The 23,318-nt window shown below is 47.2% G+C and overlaps 1 protein-coding gene and 1 pseudogene across 2 annotated transcripts; one reads left to right on the top strand and one right to left on the bottom strand.

Annotated features, from left to right (window-relative positions):
* On the top strand, positions 5,720 to 10,774 carry LOC110430576 (putative disease resistance protein RGA1). Of its 2 annotated transcripts, XM_021448372.1 has the most exons (4): positions 5,720 to 5,907; positions 6,000 to 6,054; positions 6,230 to 6,361; positions 6,889 to 10,774. In XM_021448372.1, exon 4 carries the CDS (start codon positions 6,917 to 6,919, stop codon positions 10,646 to 10,648), a length of 3,732 nt encoding a protein of 1,243 aa, XP_021304047.1. In that variant the 5' UTR covers positions 5,720 to 5,907; positions 6,000 to 6,054; positions 6,230 to 6,361; positions 6,889 to 6,916; the 3' UTR covers positions 10,649 to 10,774. The 2 variants fall into 2 exon arrangements, with proteins under 2 accessions (XP_021304047.1, XP_021304048.1); XM_021448373.1 differs by lacking the exons at positions 6,000 to 6,054; positions 6,230 to 6,361.
* On the bottom strand, positions 13,810 to 20,535 carry LOC8067329 (annotated as a pseudogene).

Here is a 23,318-nt window from a genome sequence, read left to right as displayed (position 1 = left end):
CGGTCCGAAGCGAAGACGACATAAGTCCTTGAATCGATCCCATGGCGGCTGGCCCTCGTCCTCCTCGAGGGCATAGTACCATGTCTGGGCGTCACGTGTGAGGTGATAGGACGCCATCCAGGTGCGCTGAGATGCCGACGTGAGTTGGGCCCAAAAAAATTGCTCAAATTGCGTGAGCCAGTTCAGCGGATCGACTGAGCCGTCGTACGTCGTGAACTCGATCTTGTGGAACTTAGGCGAACCGTTGCCCTGCGTAGATGCAGGGGCACCCCTCGTAGCCGGGGTCATAGTAGGGTGGAGCCGAGGGCGCCACGCTGCTGTAGGGGGTGCCTGACACCGACGGTGCGCCATGATCGGGCATGTGCAACCGATGGGGTGCCGATGTGTAGACCGGCCCAGAGTAGGTCAGCGCCCATGGCGGGATCTGGGACGACGATGACAGAAAACGGAGCTGGTGGATCGGAACGGACGACGAAGTAGACGCTGTTGTCGTCGAAAACCCGGCGTCGGCGGGCATCCCGTAGGGGTAGGAGACCGGCGCCGTGTGGTGGAACGCGACCGACGGGGACGACTGCGTCAGGAGCGGCTGCTGCGGCGGTGCGCCAAACTGCGGCGTCGAATTGTTGTAAAGCTGCAGCATGGTGTTCATCGTCAGCCGCAGCTCAGCCAAGCCGTGGCTGATTTCGACGATCGTGGATGTCGTTTGCTCGGGTGTGAAGACGGCGCGCGGCACGCCCTGCGCCAGCGGCTGGGAAGAGGTCGACACCAGGGCCGATGTGGACGTGGGCGCCTGGGGCGGTGTTGACACTAGCTAACACCACTTAGATACTAGGTTGTCATCCCTAGCATGGCGCCAGAGTGTACAAAGGTATTTATAAATGTAAAGGCTCTCTAGAAAATAATCTATTCTATCCGCAAGCGCACAGATAAAACACCTCATTGTAGCATTTCACCAGGATAAGTATTCCAGGTATCGTTATTTATAATTTTGCTTAGGGATCTAAGGAAAATGGAATTAAATCAATGGGCAAAATCTATCAAGGCATAGACTAGAGATAAACTTGCAAGAACATGATTACTAATGAGAAACTCGTCACACAGTCACATACTTTAGCAGGGGGTAAACCATAAAGATAATGATAATAAAGTGTAAGTTCATGGGATAAAGAGCACAGCGATTAGAAAATAGACTACTCCTCATATATGTAGGTGATGTCGGATTAGCTAGAGAATGGATTCTAAGTTATCTACTAACTACTAAGTCATAATCTACTCTAGTTATCTACAAGATCATATATAGCATAAAAGACTCTTCATTCATGTATAAGGAACATTGATAAAGTAAATCAGAACATCGCATGACTTACTCCACAATACCGGTTCTGCCTGTCCTATCAACGGAGGGTGGACTATATAAGAATCAACGAAGCTGTCACTATCGCGAACTACCACACGACTCGGCCAATAGGATACATTTGCAGATAAATAACATCTAAGCACCACGCTTACATGTGATCTATCACCTAACTCCCTCGCGACAAGAGCTAAGCGCTTTGCAAACTTATACATAAACTCATTATCAATTAGAACTATATCAAATATAGAACTAGAGCAAACTAAGAACATAATAATTAAAGACATAATGCAATTAGAACAATAGAATTAGAGAAAGATATGAATAATACCAATCTTTATTACCGAAGATCCGAATCCAGAGCGTAGTGCTCTACTTCTCTAATTGCTATCTAATCAACCTCTAAACTTGAAAGATTAGGGAGTAGCTAATTCTAATTCTCTGTGGGAGAGAAGCTCTAAACCCTAACTTTGATGGCTACCTCTGAATAATGATTTCTCCTCCTCTCCTCCAGGGGCCAGGGGGTCTGGTTTTATAGTCCCCTCAAGTGAACGTGAGCCATTGGATCAAACCGACATAGATTGTATGGTTTAGATTGATCCTTTAGGTCGGTGGAGGATTGTCCCGAAGCAGAGTCCTGATTGGACTCTCCACCTGGGCGGGCGCCCAAGGAGGGTGGGCGGCCGCCCAGCCCCCGAGCCCGAATCGCGTCCCGTTCGTTCCCGTGGCTTCTGGATCCTTCTAGATTGAGGAAAATTGCGCGACACGTAATTATCTCGTTGTAAACATGACATGTGGGCCTTCTCTCCATATTTTCTGATAAACCCCTGCAGAAATAGATAAACACCAAAGCTCGTGGAATTCTGTCAGATAAAACCCTAATTCTAGATGTTTGTTTCATATTGATCCTTTTTCATGTTTATCTGATTATTAATTTTAGTACTTAAGGACCGTCAACAAACTCCCCCAAGCTTACCCTTTGCTCGTCCCTGAGCAAACAGCTAAACTCAGACGGATCAGGAGTTGCTTCGATGTTTTCTTTTCTGACAGGCACACATGCTTTTATACAAAATTCTTCCAGATTAAAGTGAAGTGTTATGAAGTTTAGTACCTGCACTTAAATCTTAAGTAATCGAAAGACAAAATAGTTAAGTCAAGCACTATCCCTCCTGTTTATACTTCACCTTTGTTCCAGAGTTTTTCATAAGTTTTCAAAATAAAACTCAGAGTTCCCAGCAATGATTCTCTCAAGTCTCTCTATATGTGGTATTTGTGGATCCTTACCATGATATCACTTTCCTATAGCTTAATGGAATATTTAAGGGGAGCTCATAGGAGTGAAAAACAGCTCATACATATATTGTCTAATCGAGCCATGGATCCAAAGGAACTCAGCATATAATTAAATCAAGATGTGCATGTGTGATGGAGTAAATGATAGTGATGGTGAAAATGCATAAGTGATAATGAAACTTAGTTCTCATTGCTCCTCATATTGCTATCTCTCCTCTTCTTTGATCTTTGCTTTGGGAGAACATGGGCTATCTTTTCTTTCTCTTTTTTTTCAGGTGGGTAGTAGATACCCCTAATTCTACTGTCGGACACTTGTCCATTTTTTCCGCTCAAGTGGGCATCTTTGTACCCCTAATTCTATTTCGGACACTTGTCCATTTTTACCTCTCGTCTCACTCTTTTTCTTTCTTTTTCGAGGATCCGGGCACTTGCCTCTTTTTATTTCCTCGCGTATTTTTGCATAACCCATGCCTCTTCTGCATTGAATCTTTTTAGAGAGAGAATAACAATACTTGGGACAGTGAGTGATAATATTTTTAGCAATTTTAATGATTGATGATGAATGCTGTGGTAGATGTGTGCAAGTGAATATCTTAATTTAACCACATGAAAAGCTCCTAAAGGTCAACACAGCTCGATCAAACTCAATGTAAATATAGTAAAAGATGTTATAGCAGCAGAGGCAGAGAGACGCGCGCACTCACCCCTGTGGAGGCAGTCGAAGGTCTCCTCGGCGGCCACCTTGCAGGCGCCGATCTTGAGGAAGCCGTCGACGGTGCGGTTGAGGAAGGGGTTCCCCATGTCGATGACGACGTCGATCTTGGGCGACCTGAGTGACCCCGAGAAGCCGCCGCGGGGCATCCTGGCAGTGGCCTACCTTCCTGGCAGTGGCAGCGGCAGCGGCAGGTCAGCTGTGTGTGTATGTGGCAGTGTGTGAGAACTGAGAAGGAGGATCGCCTGGGCTCCCTGCTCTCACCTCGGAGAAGATAAAGAAGCGGAGATTGGACGGTGGCGGACGGTGGCTGCAAGGACACGAAATCGGCGGCGTGCAATCCCCACACGGCCTAGTCTGCCCCTGCCCCCTGGTTTGCCACTGCTACTAGGGGCCACAGGTCATGGTCTCTCATCTTCCTCTCCTCTCGTGAGGCCCGTGCGTGCGACTCCATGGATGGATTGGTCTTCTTCCTCGGCGTACGTTGGCGTTGGTGTGCTGTACTGGCACTGCTGTTGGATCATCATCAGGCCGCCAGCGCCAGGGACACGAACGAATTGAACGATCGCGGACAAAACGAGGGATCGCGTCGCGTGTGGTCCAGAATGAGCACGGCTTATGTGTTGGCACTTGGCAGGACACCACCCACGTTAGGATCCCACTACTCATCAGCTGGTAGCACACCATCCTCCTGCCAGATGAGTTCGAACTGAGCATTGTTTGTATCCAGAATTTGTTAAGGCCTTGTTTAATATTTTTATAATTTGGGATGGAGGGAGTAGATTTTTTTTGGGTTCTTCTCCAGGCTATCGGTTGACAGCAGTTATCTAGATAATGACATTACCAGTGCACGACTAGCATGTCTTAATTGATATTAGTGTATTTCTTTTAAAAAAATATTAAGGGATAATAATATAATAAATCAAGAGCAATAAAAGATAGTTGCATGTATAAAAAATATCGTGATTATGTTTATTGCCTAATTTATAGGAGTATCTTGCAACATATGTTCTCACGCAAAGCAACCAAACACCACATCAACTCAGTGAGACTAACCAGATGCACATTGGATGAACAATTGATGAACAACTGATGAACTAGCTATTGTCAATAAATAAAGTATACATGTAAGGATTTGAAGTATTTTGCTATCGTTAATTCTTTTAGTTGTCTATCTATGAGATAACTTTGAAAGTATAAAATTGAGTTGACGTAATTAGAAGCTAGGTTTGAAAAATAGGCAAGATTTATTTGGGTTTTTTTTAGGAAACTGAAGGGGTCTCAGCCCCCACAGGGATTTTATTGAAATAAAGAAGTTTAAAAAAGAGACAAAAAAAGTGCAGAAGTAAGTAAGAAGGGGCCTCAAGGCACACCAAAAGAGATAATTATTGTGAGAGAGGAAGATAAATATCTTTTTGCAGTTCGCATGGATTTTTTTGGTGGATCAATCACACTGATGGAAAGTTTAAGGGAGAGGAAGATTTTGGGAGATTGAAAAAAAAGTTCAAGAAAGAGTACTAGAAAGAGAACATGTTAGAGCTTATTTTTCTTCCTTAATTAACCCCTTTTATTATTTGTAAGGCCGTTTAGTTGAAAGGTGAAAAGTTTGTAGGTACTGTAATACTTTTATTTTTATTTGACAATTATTGTCCAACCATGGACTAATTAGACTCAAAAGATTCGTCTCACAAATTACAGCTAAGGCTTTATTTAGTTCACCCAAACAACCAAAAACTTTTCAAGATTCTCTGTCATATCGAATCTTGCGGCACATGCTTTAAGCATTAAATATAGATGAAAACAAAAACTAATTGCACATTTTGCCTGTAAATCACGAGACGAATCTTTTAATTCTAGTTACTCCATTATTGGATAATGTTTTTCAAATAAAAATAAAAGTGCTACGGTGTCAAAATCCAAAAACTTTTTGGATCTAAATAAGGCCTAAACTGTACAATTAATTACTTTTTTAATCTATATTTTATGTTCCACAAGATTCAATATAACGAGGAATCTTGAAAAGTTTTTGGTTTTTAGGTGAACTACTCACAAAAAGTTTTGCAAAATTTTTTAGATTTATATCACATCAAATCTTGCGGTACATACATGAAACACTAAATATAGATAAAAAATAACTAATTACACCATTTAAATATAATTTACGAGATAAATCTTTTGAACCTAACAATATTTGTCAAATACAATTTTAAAAAAAATGGAACTAAACTAGGTAAGGCCTAACACTTTGTAGGGAATGAGGATGTATTTTCTGGATCCACTGTAGTGGATGCTCTTGCCACGCGCTTTCTGGGAGGCGAAAAGCAATCGTGCTCTCACAGTGGCTGCCGGGGTCCACCACCCAACTCACAAACCCAACTCACAAAGCAGGCATCGTCCGGTGCTCAGTCGCAATCCTCTCTTCGTTCGTCTCCGTGGAGTCTCCATGCGCGTGAGAAGTGAGCAGTGAGTTCACTGACCATCGACCTCCGCGCACAACCCGACTAGGGGCGGGAGGCCTCTCGTCGTCGCCGCCGCCGACGCGACCGAGGTAATGAGGATGACCTTTGCCTGAATCCTGTTTCTCCTTCTCGTTGGGTTCAACCACCTGCTCATTTTCTTCATCACCTACCTGCCTTTCAGATCTGCAGGCCTCTCTCTCGTTGGGTTGTAGCCTCGCCGCAGTTGTTGAGTTTAGGTACTTAATCTGCTTTGGTTTAAGCCTAACACAACACGCACAATCTAATTCCTCACATCTCCTCCCGCTTTCTCCCCTGGTCATTTTCTTCAATCACCAACTCACGTTTTTTTTCTGTTAATCCTAGAATTTCTTCGATGACCAACTCATACTTTTTTTTTTGTGTCAATCCCAGTGAGCGTCAAGCATACTGATTCCCTTCACCTCTTTCACAAGAAGAAGAACAAAAAGCCCCTTATCTGGTTGCATCAAAGTGTCATACTGTCGGTGCTCTGCTGCTTCTGCTGTGTGTGTCCTTGTTCACCTGGTATGCAAATTAATTTTCCATTTGTTTTCACGCCGATCGGTCTAGTAGATCTATTTTCCAGCATCCAAATGACTTTTTGTGTTATCCATATAAGATATTTAGCCGATACGGACAATATTTGTCCATTTCGTTCGAAACATATAATCTGCAAATCACTCATGTTGTACATGTCCCATCTGGGGTGACTTCACTTAATTAGAGGGTAGATTGGGGGAGTCAGAGGGGATTAGATGGGAGGAACAACAGCCCCCTAGGGCAGGCTGCATGGCAGCAGGGTGCTGCAGCTGGCCTGGCGCTAGAGAGAGGACATGGCCGCCGCGTCTGGACCGGGCGGCGGCGTGGCCTGTAACTCTCAGATATTTTGTCGGCCGTTAATTTATTCCAGAGTTGAGAATTATTATTGGAACATTTCTGCCGCCACATTTCCTAAAAAGTTATTTTTCCTAAGAAACATTACTGCTGCCACCTAACTAGTTTTGGATTTGCGAAACTCAATCTAACCGCTTGTTTTTCAATTTCATCTGCAGGGGTTTAGGCAACAGTTTCTTTGACATAATGAGTGGGATGGAGGCTGCTTTAGCATCTGGAGTGTTGAAGGCTGCAGGTGACAAGCTAGTTTCACTGTTAGCCACTGAGTTTGCTGCCATAGCCGGTGTAAAAAGAGATCTCTGCCAGCTCCAGGATATACACGCAGACATTACAGGCTGGCTGTCGGCAGCGTATGACAGAGCAATACAGAGTGAGACACAGTCTCACTGGGTGATAAAATTGAAAGATGTGGCTTATGACATTGACGATATACTACAAGAAGTCCAGCTTGAAGCTGAGAAACAGAAGATGGAAAGAGATGATGACAAGAGTGGTATAGCCGGTTGCTTCTGTGCAAAACCAAAGTCATTTGCATTCCGATACAAGATGGCTCATAAGATCAAGGCAATCAAGGTTAGATTTGCTGCAATCGTCAAGCAAAGAAGTGATTTCAATACTTTAGTTCCAACAAGGGATCAACATGTTGGTGCTAGGTACAAGACAGTTGGAGAGATGACCTGGTTGAGCAAGGTTCCAGAGTCCAAAATACCCCTTAGGGATCAAGAAAAGGATGAAATCATATCTAAGCTTGTAGAATGTAATGCTGGAGAGAACAACATGATAGTTTCTATCATCGGATTAGGGGGGTCAGGCAAAACTACTTTGGCGAAACACATTTGTCATGACGTCAAGATAAAGGAGCACTTTGGAGGTGAAATATTCTGGGTCCATGTGTCTCAAGAGTTTGATGTTCAGAAGCTCATCGGCAAGCTATTTGAAACGATTGTTGGAGATAATTCAGATCGTCATCCCCCACAGCACATGGTCCAAAAAATCTCCGAGAAGTTGAGCAATAAGAAGTTTCTTCTTATCCTTGATGATGCTTGGCATGAGGACAGACATGACTGGGAACAGTTCATGGTGCAGCTAAAATGTGGCGCACCTGAAACAAGGATTGTTTTAACCACTCGTGATCGAAAGGTTGCACAAGCTGTGGAATCAAGATATACATTTGAGTTGGCATTCTTATCAGAGTCTGAGAGTTGGAACTTATTCCTGAAGGGTTCTGGGTTGGCAGAGCAAGAATTGAGCTCCGATGAGGTACAAGTCGGAAAAGAGATTATCAAGGGATGTGGTGGGGTGCCGTTAGCAATTCAAACTCTTGGAGCAGTCCTTCGTGACAAGAAGCAAATAAGTACGTGGAGGGCCATAAGAGAGAATAATTTATGGAAGGTTCAGAGTATAAAAGACAGAGTGTTTGCATCCTTGAAGTTGAGCTATATTCATTTGGCAGATGAACTGAAGCAGTGTTTTACGTTTTGCTCCATATTCCCGAAGGGCTATGGAATCTGGAAAGATCGTTTGATTGCCCAATGGATAGCTCATGGATTCATCAATGCAATGAATGGAGAGCAACCCGAAGATGTCGGAAGAGACTACTTAGATTCTCTTGTAAAAGTCAGATTTCTTCAGGAAGTTTATGGGAGCTGGAATACTGATATATACACCATGCACGATTTGATCCATGATCTCACTCGGCAGATACTAAAGGATGAGCTGGTGACTTGTGTACCAATTCATACAACAGAAGAATTTACTCATAGGTATAGATATTTATCTTTGACTTCATTCACTGAGAATGTTGACAAGGGCGTATTTGACAAGGTCCGTGCTCTATATATCTCTGACAGTAAGACATCTTTTGATACCACAGTGAAGAGTAGTTGCTGTATGCGCAGTGTTGTTTTGGACTATGCAACTGATACTCCGTTGTCACTATTCATATTAAAGTTTGAGTATCTTGGGTATCTTGAAATCCATAATGTTAGTTGTACAACAGTTCCGGAAGCTATCTCGAGGTTTTGGAACTTGCAGTCACTCAATTTTGTTGACTGCAAAGGTTTCGTGACATTACCTGAGTCTGTTGGAACGCTTCGGAAGCTAAGGACTCTAGAGTTGCGTTGGGTTACTGATCTTGAGAGTTTGCCTCAGTCCATTGGTGACTGTTATGTTCTTCAGTCCTTGCAACTATATGCCTGCAGCAAGCTCCGAGAGATACCAAGCTCTTTAGGTAGAATTGGAAACCTATGTGTACTTGATATAGAGTACTGTTCATCTCTGCAACAACTACCATCAGACATCATTGGGGAGTTCAAAAACTTGCGAACTATTAACTTTCATGGTTGTACGGATTTGCAAGACCTGCCAAGCACATTATCCTGTCCTACATTGCGTACTCTGAACCTTTCTGAAACCAAAGTTACCATGCTACCTCAATGGGTTACATCGATCGATACTCTGGAATGTATTAACCTTGAGGGATGCAATGAGCTACGGGAGTTGCCTAAGGGCATAGCAAACTTGAAAAGGCTCGCAGTTTTGAACATAAAGCATTGTAGTAAACTCTGCTGCTTACCAACAGGGTTGGGACAGCTGACCCGTTTAAGAGAGCTGGGATTGTTTGTTGTTGGGTGTGGTGCAGATGATGCGAGGATCTCAGAGCTAGAAAACCTTGATATGATAGGTGGTCGCTTGGAAATTACCAACCTTAAGTATTTGAAGGATCCAAGTGATGCAGAGAAGGCTTGCTTGAAGCGGAAGAGTCACATACAAAACTTGGAGCTGAACTGGTCTCTAAGTGATTCTGAAGAAGAGTTGGTGTCAGATATGGAACATGATTGGGGTGTGCTGAACGCTCTTGAACCACCATCGCAAATTGAGAGCTTGGATATCTATAATTACAGAGGCCCCTGCCTGCCAGGATGGATGATGAAGCAAAATGATTCTTCATATTTTGAAGGTGGTATAATGCTGAAGCAAACTATCGCATCCCATTTCCTTTGTTTAACTTGGTTAACGGTAAAAAGATTTCCAAACTTGAGGCATATGAGAGGATTTGTTGAGTTGCCTTCACTGAAGTACCTTGTTCTGGCGGAAATGCCTAATTTAGAGGAGCTGTGGACTACATCAAGTGGTTTTGAAACTGGGGAGAAAGAATTGGCAGCACAACATCTTTTCCCTGTCCTGTCCAGTCTAGAAATATATGGCTGCCCGAAATTAAATGTGAGCCCCTACTTTCCACCATCGTTGGTGCATATGTCTTTAAACAGAATCAATGGGCAGCTGCTATCCACAGGAAGGTTCTCCCATCAGCTGCCCAGCATGCATGCGTTGGTCCCTCGCCTCAAGAGTCTAGGGCTAAGCAACGTTACAGGATCACCATCTGGCTGGGAACTGCTGCAGCACCTCACTGAGCTGAAAGAGTTGTGTATTTACAGGTGCAATGACCTGACACAGTTACCAGAGAGCATGCGGAAGCTCACCTCTCTCGAGCGTCTCCGCATCTACGAATGCCCCGCCGTTGGCACGTTGTCTGACTGGCTTGGAGAACTGCACTCTCTGCGACACCTTGGATTGGGATTGGGCGATTTGAAGCAGTTCCCAGAGGCGATTCAGCACCTCACCTCGCTTGAACATCTCGAACTGTCATCACTGACGGTGCTGCCAGAGTGGATTGGACAACTCTCTGCGCTTCGTTCGCTTTATATCAAGCATTCCCCTGCCCTTCAATACTTGCCCCAATCCATACAACGCCTAACTGCTCTTGAGGAATTGCGCATTTATGGTTGCCCTGGTTTGGCGGAGCGTTACAAGCGAGGGGCAGGGCCCGACTGGCACCTTGTCAGTCACATTCCTCTTGTGGTAATCGATTTCGTCGTGAATACGGCAAATGCAACCGTTGGTACCGATGCATTGTAATTTTTAGTTATAATATATTGTCATGTCCATCAACTTACGTTCATATATACTCAATCCATTCTAAATTGTAAATTGTAAGTCGTTTGACTTTTTTAATATCAAGTTTGACCACTCGTTTTATTCAAAGTTTTGTACAAAATATCACTTTTTTTTTGTTGTGTATTGGTTTATTAATAGAAGTTCTTCAAGAATGACTTAAATTTGACTATATTTGTATAAATTTTTTGAATAAGACGAGTGGTCAAACTTGAGGTAAAAAAAAGTCAAACGACGATGGAGGGAGTAACTAGCAAGGTGGCCCGCTCAAATGGCGTGGCTAGCTAGTGCTTTTATATTTTCTTTCGGTTCAGACCAATCCATTTTTTTTCTTGTTTGTGAGTAAGGGAACTGAAATATCAAACGCACATGAGTACAGAGTTTGATATATTTGCTGTCTTTGATATCGTAGCTGTTTTATGAAGTGGCATATGTGGTTTGCATGTATATTTTAATTTTGACAAAGGATTGTCCGATCCCCTTTTTATAAAACTAGGTGAATACCTCACGTGTTGCTACAGGAGTTTAAGAAATTGTATTTTGTGAACGACAAATGCATTAGGGTAGGAAGTGCGAAAGACATTATTTATAATTTGCACAATAGCATGTGTACGTACATCACGCAACTGCAACGGAATCGACCCATACATTCTACAAAAAAAAACTCATATAGGGATGTGGGACACCAACAGTTGAGAGCAAGTAGAAATCGAGATGATGTTTCTCATCAAACATGATAAAGAGCGTCAGAGAAAAATACTATTTAGTTACTATACAACGTATATGATGTATGTCAGAGGTTCATGTCAGCAGAAACTAAAAGAAACACTGGATAAATAGCAAGTAAAAAATTAAAAACAAATCGTTCTACTTAAAAATTAACAAAAATGTATAGGATGGGGCTCAGCAAGAATTGAGAGGAAGCTTTGAAACTGAGGATGACAGAAGTTTGCGATGTATGCCTGGCTGCCGGCTGCTGTGGAATTTTGCAGAGAAGGATCCGCCTTGATCATTGGCTTCTGTCATCTTGGAACGGATCGGGCAGTTCATAGAAGAAGCACTCAAACTCTACTGTAGACGTAGGATGGAGTAGTATATTAATATTGCCTGTTTGGTATGGACGGTAGAGACTATGCTAGCTGATGAAATAAGAAAAATAGGTTAGTGGGTTTTTGCTTTATAAAAACTAACAAAAATGCCCATATGTTGCAACGGGAGATACAACATATTTTGTGTTCAAGATTTATTCAAAACTAGACATATCATGCATATTCCGTTTTTCCTGCCCGGCCTGCCCTCCCCCCATTCGCCCGCCCACCTCCCTCTTCCCCGCCAGGCCCGGCTAACCTCCTCCTTCCCACGGCCCAAGCCTACGCGCGTGTGGCCCACTTCTCCTCCTGGCCTAGTCGTGCAGTGCCCCGCGCAGCCCAGCTGCGAGGCTGGCCCACTTCACCCCGCGTCCACCCTCGGCCCAGCTCAGCGACCCAGAATCCATGCGCGGCCCAAGCCGCCGGCGCCCATCCCTTAACCTTAATGTGCTCTGCTCCTAGGAGCCAGCGCCACCGCCGCTGCTCGGAGGCCGAGCCGCGCACACCCTGCCTGCTTGCCCTTCGATGTGCGCCACGTGCCCCGCTACGGCATGACGACGAGGATGAACGGAGCTCCTCAAACCCTAGGTGCTGCGCACTATTTAAGCCATGGCCGCCGTCGCCCCCATCTTTTGGAGCTCCTCAGCGCCGCCGCCACCACGCCTTCTCCTTTCCTCTCCCTGCTATGGTCGCGACGAGCTTCGCTGAGCACCTCTGCCACTCCTCTCCTCCCCTTCTGATCCGCCGAGCACCTGATCGTGCCACAACACCGGCAACTCCACCACCGCGACCCTACTTCAGGAGTGCGTCCGCCCATCACTAGGGCCTCACCGCGTCGCAATCCACGGCAACTGCGACCTCTCTGCCTCCGTCTGCTGGCATCACGGACGAGCTAGCCTCCTCAATCGCGCCACAATAGAGCCGCCACCACCACGGCGTGCTCTGGCTCGCACTCGTCGACCGTGAGCAGAAGGGCACCCGAGCGCAGCCGCCCGTTCTCCTCTTCTGTGCGATGCTGCGTTGCGAGAGCCCCGCCTCGCCATGGCACGTCGGACCACGGCCAGGGCACTCCTGCCCTGCCTCCTTGTCGGACGAGTCCTGGGCAGCCACCCACGGGAAATAGAATATTGGCGGAAAGAAAGATACCTGGTGGACTGAAATTTTTATAATTATATATTAGAGAAAGATTTAAGATCAGATTTTTAGGTCTCCTTAACTTTTAAAATTGTTTGTTTCGACTCTGGATGGTTTTGAACAGCAATTGTTAACATGGCGTCAGAGAGGATAAATTGGGTTTATCCTTTTTAGTTAAAAAATTGGTACCAATGTCTCTAAGCATTTAAAATTCTTAAAAAAAAGATTATAGAGAATCTACATAAAATACTTAGATCTCCGCTTCAAAAAATAAATTTAGCTCTAGAAAAATAGATTTTAAAAAAACTAGAAAAATTCAAAAACACTATCATTGCTATGTAAACATGTTTAACAGGTCTACTTGGTCCCTGGCTACGGCCCATAGTAAGTGATGGATCACTGTGTTGGTGTCAAGCCTGAATATGCATTCAAGAGTAGCGCAATCACTTTGGATGTGTCCAGAGCCACGTATGCATCTCTGAGAAGCTACGTGTGCCGGGCTACACAAATGCAGGAGCTAGTGTCTCCTGTCTCCCCCAACGAGTAAACACAAATTATCTGATGCCAGTTTGAAGGAGAGCAACATGTAAACACAAAGTAGCTAGGTAGTACTTATACTGGATTAGAAAGAGGAGAGCAACATTTAAAAATTACAGTAAAAACAGGGGGAACCCAGAAATAAGATCCATGGAGGTAGAAATCATTTGCACTAGCTTGGTCCCTTTTTTTTCTAAAATTATATATTACAACACAGACGCTCACAATACGTATCATATTTACACAAACCCTACCCTATGAACACATCTGAAGTACTGAGCCGGCATATCTCGAGATTCACGAATTCACAATTGGCTCAAAGTAAAATAAATATGAAATGACTATGTGTCGTGAAAGGGTTTGTCATTTTCTATGTAACTTTCTCTGTTGCCCTATACAACCACCTCATTGCATATGAGAAGTAGCTCCACAAAAACTTTGAAGTGCTTGTCTTACAATAATATGACTAATAGCATCTTACACGATAATACAACAATATCACGCACTTATACTATTGTACATTAGTCAGAGTATAAATGAAGAAGGGAAAGAAGCCAAAACAAATTATGTGGGTTTGAAGCGACAAAAAGGCACAAATTGGTCAATTAGTTACCCCAGTATGCGCCCTCCCTGTACATTTTCTTCAGCTGCATACATAGTATCAGTTTGATGTGTAGACCAGAAGTTGCTCAAAGATTTTTCAGGGATACACAAGCATGCATGATGCAAGATGCAAAAGAGGTGCAGGGGTTTAGTTCAACATTTCCAGTAACACAGAATTCCTGAGATGACAGTACACTAGACTGAGACTACAACTAGAGATCTGCAGTATTCATAAGTCATGACATGTGTTTTTGGAATGTCAAGTAAATCACGATCCACATTTAGGAACTGCAAGCAAAGAATCTGATAGGGACCTGTACCCTTCCCTTGGTCGAGCGAAGGTTGTACGTGTGTTGGGGGGCTGGGTGCGCGGCACGGTGGCGGGGCGCCGTGGTCGCGCGAGGAAGAAGAGAACGGAGGCGATGGCTAGGGCAAACTCCCGGCTCCCAAGGGAAGCCGAGTAATAAGATTTACTCTTGCTTAATTCTGTCCACAAGAATTACAACTCCTATATATGAATAATTGCTTCAATTATGGAAATAAACAAATAAAGATAAATATGGGCTGTTAGCCCCTAACTCCTGCGCCTAAACCCCTGGCCGATGGTGGCTTTAGCCACTAATGGGCCGGCTCCTCCTTTGATACTGGACGCCGGTCATAACATCTCTCCCCGCGTCGACAAACAGCTCGTCCTCGAGCTGGACATCGGGGTATAGGGCTTTGAAGTCGTCGAGAGCTTCCCATGTCGTAGCATCATCCGGAAGGCCGCGCCATTTGACCAACAGCTGCCACTGTTCGCGGCGTAGTTGCGCGCACAGAACCTTCTCCGGGGCAGGAAGCAGGCGCCCCTCGAAGACTGGTGGCACCACCGCCGGCGTCACAGGAGGTTCACCACGCCACTGCTTGAGTAGCCCGATGTGGAAAACATTATGGAGGCGTGTAGTCTCGGGCAGCTGTAGACGATAGGCCACCGACCCAATGCGTTCCAGCACACAGAACGGACCAACATAACGAGGACGAAGCTTGCCCTTGGCTGGCGTCGCGAGCGTGTGTGTGGGGCGGTGAAGAAGTCGGAGCAGCACCCAATCGCCCACAGCAATGTCCACAGCCCGATGGTGCTCGTCATAGCGCTCCTTGGCGTGTTGCTGTGCCTGGAGGAGGCGCTCCCGGACCTCGACCAGGAACACGTCGCGGTCCCGGAGCATGACGTCTGCATCCTCCGTCTCAGCCGCCCCCTCTTGGTGAGGCAAAAGGGGAGGTGGTGGGCCACCGTAGACAATCTCGAATGGAGTCGCCCGAAGTGCCGTGTGGTACGACGTGTTGTAGCAGTATTCCGCCCACGGTAGCCAGTCGACCCATGAGCGCGGCCGGTCGTCGGTCGCACAACGCAAGTACATGGCGATCACCTTGTTGACAACCTCAGACTGGCCATCCGTCTGAGGGTGAAAGGCCGTGCTGAGCCGCTGTTTCACACCTGCAAGGCGAAACAAATCCCTCCACAAGTGGCTAGTGAAAACTGGATTGCGGTCACTACAATGGAGGTGGGAAAGCCATGAAGCCGCACAATCCCCTCGAAGAAAGCACGGGCCACCGACGCGGCCGTGTAGGGGTGGCTGAGAGTGATGAAGTGCGCATTCTTGGAGAAGCGGTCCACCACCGTCAAGATGACCGACTTGCCATGGACCTTGGGAAGGGCATCGATGAAATCCATGGAGGTGTCGGTCCAAACTTGGGAAGGCACATCCAAGGGCTGTAGTAAACCGGCCGGCTGTGTCATGGGCGTCTTGTTGCGCTGGCACACATCACACGTGCAGACGTAGTCTTGCACAAGCTTGCGGTCGTTGGGGATGTAGAAATCATTGCGCAGACGCAAGAGGGTCTTGTGGACGCCCTCATGCCCTGTAGTGTGTGCCAGGGTCACCACCTGATGGCACAAGTCCTGCAGGTCGGGAACGTAGACGCGTTTGCCACGAAGGAGGAACCAATCCGCGATGGTCCAGGGCGCCTCCAGCGTCCCCGCGGCCTGCTGCTGCAGGAGGCCGCGTGCCACCGGGTCCTCCCGAGTGGCTGCCCGAATGTCATCGTAGAGGGCGAAGGATGGCCCGGACAAGGCAAGTTCTGTAACTGCGTCCTCGTCGCGTCGGGACAGCGCATCCGTCACCGAGTTGAGTCGGCCGGGGCGGTATTCCACCGCGAAGTCAAACCTGAGCAGCTTGCTAACCCAGTGGTGTTGCGGAACAGTGGAAAGGCGCTGGTCGAGCAAAAACTTCAAGCTGTAGTGGTCGGTGCGGACGAGGAAACGACGTCCCCATAGGTACGGCCGCCAATGCCGGACCGCCTGCACTAGCCCGATGAGATCGCGCTCATAGGCCGCGAGCTTGATGTGGCGGGTGACGAAGGGTCTGCTGAAGAATGCTAGGGGACCCGACCCCTGGTGGAGAACAGCGCCAACGCCTGCGCCTGAGGCGTCGCAGTTGACGACGAACTCACGAGTGAAATCCAGCATCTGCAAAACAGGGGCTGATGACAAGGCCCTCTTGAGGGCGTCGTAGGCCGCCGCGCTTCCGACGTCCAAGCAAACGCCTCCTTGCGCAGGAGACGATTGAGTGGTGCTACGATGGAGCCGAAGTCGCGGATGAACTTGCAGTAGTAGCCCGCAAGGCCGAGAAAACCAAAGACGCCCCGAGGTGAACGCGGCGACCACAGCCACCTTGTCACTGTCCATAGCGACGCCATCAGCAGAGATGACGTGCCTGAGGTAGTCGACGGAGAGTGTCCCAAAGGAGCACTTGGACCTCTTGAGGTAGAGGCCGTGAGCCCTCAAAGCGGAGAAGACGAGGACGACGTGCTGGAGGTGCTTGGACCACAATGAGTTGTAGATCAAGATGTCATCGAAGAATACCAGCACGAACCCGCGAAGAAAAGGCTAGAGGACGTCGTTCATCAGGGCTTGGAACGTTGCCGGAGCGTTGGACAGCCCAAACGGCATCACCAAGAACTCGAAGTGGTCGTGGTGGGTGCGGAAAGCGGTCTTCTCGATGGCCGCCGGGTGCATGCGCACTTAGCGATAGCCCGAGCGGAGGTCCAGCTTGGTGAAGAAACGTGCCCCGCGGAGCTCGTCGACCACCGGGATCGGCAACTTGTCCTTGGACATCCTGTCGTTGAGCACGCGGTAGTCGATGCAGAAGCGCCAGGACCCGTCGGACTTCTTGACGAGCAGCACAGGGGCGGAGAATGGTGACGTGCTCGGCCGAATAATGCCCTGCTCCAACATGGCGGCACATTGCCGCTCCAGCTTGTCCTTCTAGAGCTGCGGGTATCGGTAGGGCCGCACCACCACCGGCGCGGTCCCCGGTAGGAGGTGGAAGCGGTGGTCGTAGGAGCGCACGAGCGAGAGGCCACGAGGCTTGTCGAAGATGGCCATGTGCTGCTGTAGGAGCTAGTCCAATAGTGGCCGCTGCTGGTCGGCCGTGGTCGCGGCCAGGCGCGGCTGGTGTGAAGAAGCACCCGGGGGACCCACGCACTGCCATGTGACGCACTGGTCGCCTCGCTAGAAGGAGACGGTGAGGTCCTCGAAGTCCCACAGAAGAGGTCCCAAAGCCCCTAGGAAGTCGACGCTGATGATGAAGTCGAAGCAGCCGAGGGCGAGCCCCACACACGTGATGGCGAAGGACTCACCGCCGATGAGGACGAGCATATCTCGGGCGATCCCCTTGCACGGAAAACGCTCCCCGTTCGCGATAGTGACACGGAGGTTGTTGCCACCACGCGGAACAAGCCCCAGGTGGCGCATGACCGTGTCCTAGAGGAAGGTGTGGGTGGAGCCAGCAGCGCGAGTAGGCATTCCCCATTGATGGTGACGGGCAGCAGCATGGTGTGGTAGGTGTGGATCCCTGCAAGAGCATACACGGAGACAACCAGAGCATGAGCAGCAGCGCCATCTGGTGGCGCTAGCTCTCGACAGTGGCGTCCGCGGTGTCCTCTGTTGCGGTGAACACGTCGTCGTCGATGTAGTCAGAGGACTCCAGGTAGAAGACACGTGGGCAGACGTGGCCGCACACATACTGCTCGTCGCAGTTGTAACAAAGTCCCTGGTGACGGCGCTCGAGCATCTCCGCCGGTGTCAAGCGACGGAAGGTGTGGGCGGGTGTAGCGGTGCCGGTTAGTGCCGGCGCAGTAGGCGTGGGCGCCGCGGCTAGAGGTCCTCCCCTAGCGGCGGGGCGAGCCAAAGCAGTTGGCCGCTGGGGACGGCGATGACGGAAAACGGAGCTGGTGGATCAGAACGGACGACGAAGTAGGCGTTGTTGTCGTCCAAAACCCGACGTCGGCGGGCATCCCGTAGGGGTAGGAGACCGGCGCCGAGTGGTGGAAAGCGACCAACGGGGACGACTGCGTCAGGAGCAGCTGCTGCGGCGGTGCGCCAAATTGCGGCGTCGAATTGTTGTAAAGCTGCAGCATGGTCATCGTCAGCCGCAGCTCAGCCAAGTCGTGGCTGAGTTCGACGATCGTGGATGTCGTTTGCTCGGGCGTGAAGACGGCGCGCGGCGCCCCTGGCGCGCCCTACGCCAGCGGCTGTGAAGAGGTCAACACCAGGGCCGATGTCGACATGGGCGCCTGGGGCAGAGCGGAGGAGACGGGCGGCGCCGTTGTGGATGAAGGCGGAACAACGGTGGCTGAGGGTGGGATCGACATGGCTGATACCAGGTTGATACGGACCTGTACCCTTCCCTTGGTCGAGCGAAGGTTGTATGTGTGTTGGGGGGCTGGGTGCGCGGCACGGCGGCGGGCGCCGTGGTCGCGCGAGGAAGAAGAGAACGGAGGCGACGGCTAGAGCAAACTCCCGGCTCCCAAGGGAAGCCGAGTAATAAGATTTACTCTTGCTTAATTCTGTCCACAAGAATTACAACTCCTATATATGAATAATTGCTTCAATTATGAAAATAAACAAATAAAGATAAATATGGGCTGTTAGCCCCTAACTCCTGCGCCTAAACCCCTGGCCGATGGTGGCTTAGCCTCCTTTGATACTGGACGCCGGTCATAACAGAATCACGTAACTGGCATCGCTAGGCATTTGGATCACGATATTTAAGATCCCCAATTGAAATGAGGCCTGGAGCTAGAGCAGTTTTTAAAAAATTCAGATATGCAAAGGTTGCGGATATATGACTTACAGCATGTTCAATCCTGTGCTTTGAAACATCCCCTGCAAACAGAAGAGGTTTTGTCATAACAATTTCTTCTCTGATTGCCAGTAAAATGTAGCACAAAAGAAATGCAAGCATATGATTTCCTTGTCAGTAAACAACAGGAATACAATACTGCTATCATTCTGAAATAGCATTGGTTAAATTCAAAGTTGAGGCGATCTTCAGTGAGATCTATTGAGGTGTACCATTTTGCCAGTAAGATCTATTGAGGTAAGTACCATTTTGACCAGTAAGAAATTCAGTAAGATCTTCAGTACAAGTGTGTATATGAAGTGGATCTTCAGTAACAAAAACAGATATTTTCGTCGCCATTTGAGTCATTCAAATATTCAATCATGACTGAATGTAAAATGCAGGTTACAGAACTGCACAGAAAAACTCAATAAAGACTGAGTGTGTGATATTCAGGCTGCACTACAAATTATAGTCTGGGGTTATGTCTGCACCCCTTGTTTCGCTCTCTGAATCCACTTGCAGAGGCAGAGCGATTCCACTCCAGTCCATTATCCATAATCCAACATCATGGTTAGTAATCTATCTATCTGCGTAGAGTGGAGCGCAACGGCCAAACGTTTTGGGGGCAACACCGTATCAATGTCTGACATGAGTTCCGCAAAATCGAAACTTTTTTTTGCATCTAACAAGGTTACTGGGCTCTATGGAATGCAGCATGACTGGATACAACGAATAAAGGGGTCGAGGAACGGAGGAAGAGGCGAACGTACTCACCCCTGTGGAGGCAGTCGAAGGTCTCCTCGGCGGCCACCTTGCAGGCGCCGACGGCGCCGATCTTGAGGAAGCCGTCGACGGTGCGCGGTTGAGGAAGGGGTTCCCCATGTCGATGACGACGTCGATCTTGGGCGACCTGAGGGACCCCGAGAAGCCGCCGCGGGGCATCCTGGCCTCTCCCTACCTTCCTGGCAGTGGCAGCGGCAGCGGCAGGTCAGCTGTGTGTGTGGCAGTGTGCGAGAACTGAGAAGGAGGCTGCAAGGACACGAAATCGGCGGCGTGCAATCCCCACACACGGCCTAGTCTGCCCCTGCCCCCTGGTTTGCCACTGCTACGAGGGGCCACAGGTCATGGTCTCTCCTCTCGTGAGGCCCGTGCGTGCGACTCCATGGATGGATTTTGGTCTTCTTCTTCTCCTTTATCCTCCTCCTCCTCCTCGGCGTACGTTGGCGTTGGTGTGCTGTACTGGCACTGCTGTTGGATCATCATCAGGCCGCCAGCGCCAGGGACACCAGCCGCGATCGATCGCGGACAAATTAAACGAGGGATCGCGTCGCGTGTGGTCCGTGCAAGTGCAAGCATGGAATGGACGGCCCAGAATGAGCACGCCTACGTGCAAGCTATGTGTTGCCAGGACACCAACACTACCCACGTTAGGATCCCACTACTCATCATCAGCTGGTAGTACACCATCCTCCTGCCAGATGAGTTCGAACTGAGCGTTGTTTGGATCCAGAATTTGTTAAGGCCTTGTTTAATATTTTTATAATTTGGGATGGAGGGAGTAGATTTTTTTGGGGTTCCACTACAAGATATGTGTGGTTTTTTGACGTTTTTAGTATGACAAAAGGTAATAATGTCATTATATCATCCGATTTATGACATTCTATTTCATGTATCTCTACTTAGTGACAATAAAAAGTTGGATGTCATAACAAACGTCATACAACTAGTCCAATTCCATCTAGTGACAATATTTGCTATGTCACAAGTCCTAATTTTCTAATGTCATAAATCTTTGACAAATGTTATGTGTCATCACTTATTTTATTGAATTATTTTAAATGTTCTTGTCCATAGTGGCATTCGAATTGGCACGTAGCATATTTTTTTTATTATTTATTTCTTTATTTTGGTTATGTCTTATTTTTTTTCTTTAAAATGGGTCATGCGCGCCGAAGCCTCCAAGTTACTTTGAAGCAATCACGCCACTAAGCTACGTACCAATGTTTGATTGGCCAGCACGTTTTATTGTATATATAACAGAAGCTGCTCATTGTTGAACTTTGCGTCCAGATCTTCGATGTTGTATTAGTACCCGAGCTTGACTCTCTATTTATAAGACTTCCTCGGTTACTCCGTGTATACAACTAAAGCATCAAGGTTTGAAATAACCTTGTATGAAAAACCCACAAAAATAAAAGTTGCAGATCCTAAAAAATTATGAAACTTTGTAGTTGATAACTTTTTTTATTTTTATTCGTTTAGAGCCTCAAATAATCAATTTATGCTTGGTTTATAATAGTATATGGGGAACTAAACTCTAATATAGACACAACTGAGTGGTAGGTGGAGTGGTAGAGGAGGGTACGCGCGAGGGCGAGGTCTCAGGTTCGAATCCCACGGACCGCGTAGCACGCGATTTTACGCTAAAAGATACGCGACTTGCGATTAGCCAGCCTGAGATTATTTTTTTTCCTATTTTTAAAAGCCGATTTCGTATTTTATAGAAAAATATTTTTGTTAGCAGACACTAGTAAGCAGCGCATAAACCAAATTTTGGATGTCTGGGCCTGGCGCAACCGCGTAGTGGCGCTATGTCTCCGCGCCACACCAAAAAATTTGGAGTGAAAATGTCATTTCTATCCAGACATATACCACAACAACTCTCCTTTGGATAAGGATAGCACAGTAAAATTACCCCCATACCGTGACCTATTCAGCTCATGCTCCCCCAAACCCTAGTCAATCCAATTCACTCCTCGCAGCAGCCGCCACTTTGTTGCCCTCTCTACTGCCTGGAAAGAGGATCCGCCGCCCTCCACTGCCCACAGCCGAAGAGGCCCTGCGCCCCCAACGACATCCTCAGCACTCCGCTCCAAGCTTCCTAGACTCATGAAGATGGCTCCTGGTCGGAAACCGAAGACCCGGCCCTCAACCAGACTTGATCCTGAAGCTTAATTTACTATGATTTCTTTTTCTCGTGCAAGTACAGAGGCTCCACTAACTGACTATGAGAAGCAGAAGATGGAACAAGTGATGCGGAATAGTCGGATCTTCCGCAGTCTTGGAATACAAGAGGCAGCAAATATTCTAAAAAATTCAAGACCAAAGGGCACTAATACTACCCGTGAAGACTCTGGCTCATTGTATCAACCTGAAGATGGTGAAGACGTTGAACAAGGAGCATTTGATAAGGTACCTTGATGACAGCCCAACATTTATGTTAAATATGCAGTACATGAGCAAATATGCAGAATTATTCATTCTCTTGTAATTTGTTGTATCATGTAGGAGGCCATGCTGGACTTGGAACCTGAAGTTAGCAAGAGTTCGACAAGAACATCAAAGAGAGTGATGGCAGTGGCACATCAAGGGCAAGACGATCCAGCAAGGATTACCAGGCAGAGGACAAGGGAATTGGCCTTAGCCGATGAAGTTCCAATAGTACACCCACAAGATGGTTCCACAGAAGATGCACTGATGGCTGCCAATAATAATACTCAGTCCAACAACCAGAATGAGTTGTCTACTGAAGGCAAGTGATTGTACCCTCTCTCCACTATTAATTATTTGTTTATGTACATTAATGGGTCTATGATTCTATCTAATTGTTTTCCAAACTCCATGATAGGTCGATGTATCACCAAGAGACACATGGGCAGAGATTTGGATATGATTTCAAGAGGGTTAAGAGCCAAGATCCCAGTGAACATCTCTGAAGGAAAATTGCGGCCAGAGGAGCCTTTGCAAGCTGCAAAACTAGCATCAGAGGCTGGTATTATTCTACGGGACCATGTTCCAATCTTCACTCACTGGAAGCATTATAAGGAGGATGCCGCCAAACCTCTTGTTAGAAACTACAATGATAAACTTAGTGTAAGTAACCTGGCTGTTGAAGATAACTTTTTTGGTGGTTTATGGATTACAATATACTTTGTTAGAAACTACAATGATAAATTTTTTTGGTGGAAAAATTTGTGTATTTTTCCTTGCTGATCATATACTTTGTCTATCTCTATATTCAAATTATTCTATTATATAGTGTTGCATAATCTAGAGTTGACACTTGTTTGTGTTGCTTGTTGTTGATGCTGCTGCTGCCGCATACTC

The sequence above is a fragment of the Sorghum bicolor genome, chromosome 9 (genome assembly GCF_000003195.3).
Source record: "Sorghum bicolor cultivar BTx623 chromosome 9, Sorghum_bicolor_NCBIv3, whole genome shotgun sequence".
NCBI classification, from domain to species: Eukaryota; Viridiplantae; Streptophyta; class Magnoliopsida; order Poales; family Poaceae; genus Sorghum; species Sorghum bicolor.
This window is presented reverse-complemented; position numbering and strand designations above follow the sequence as displayed.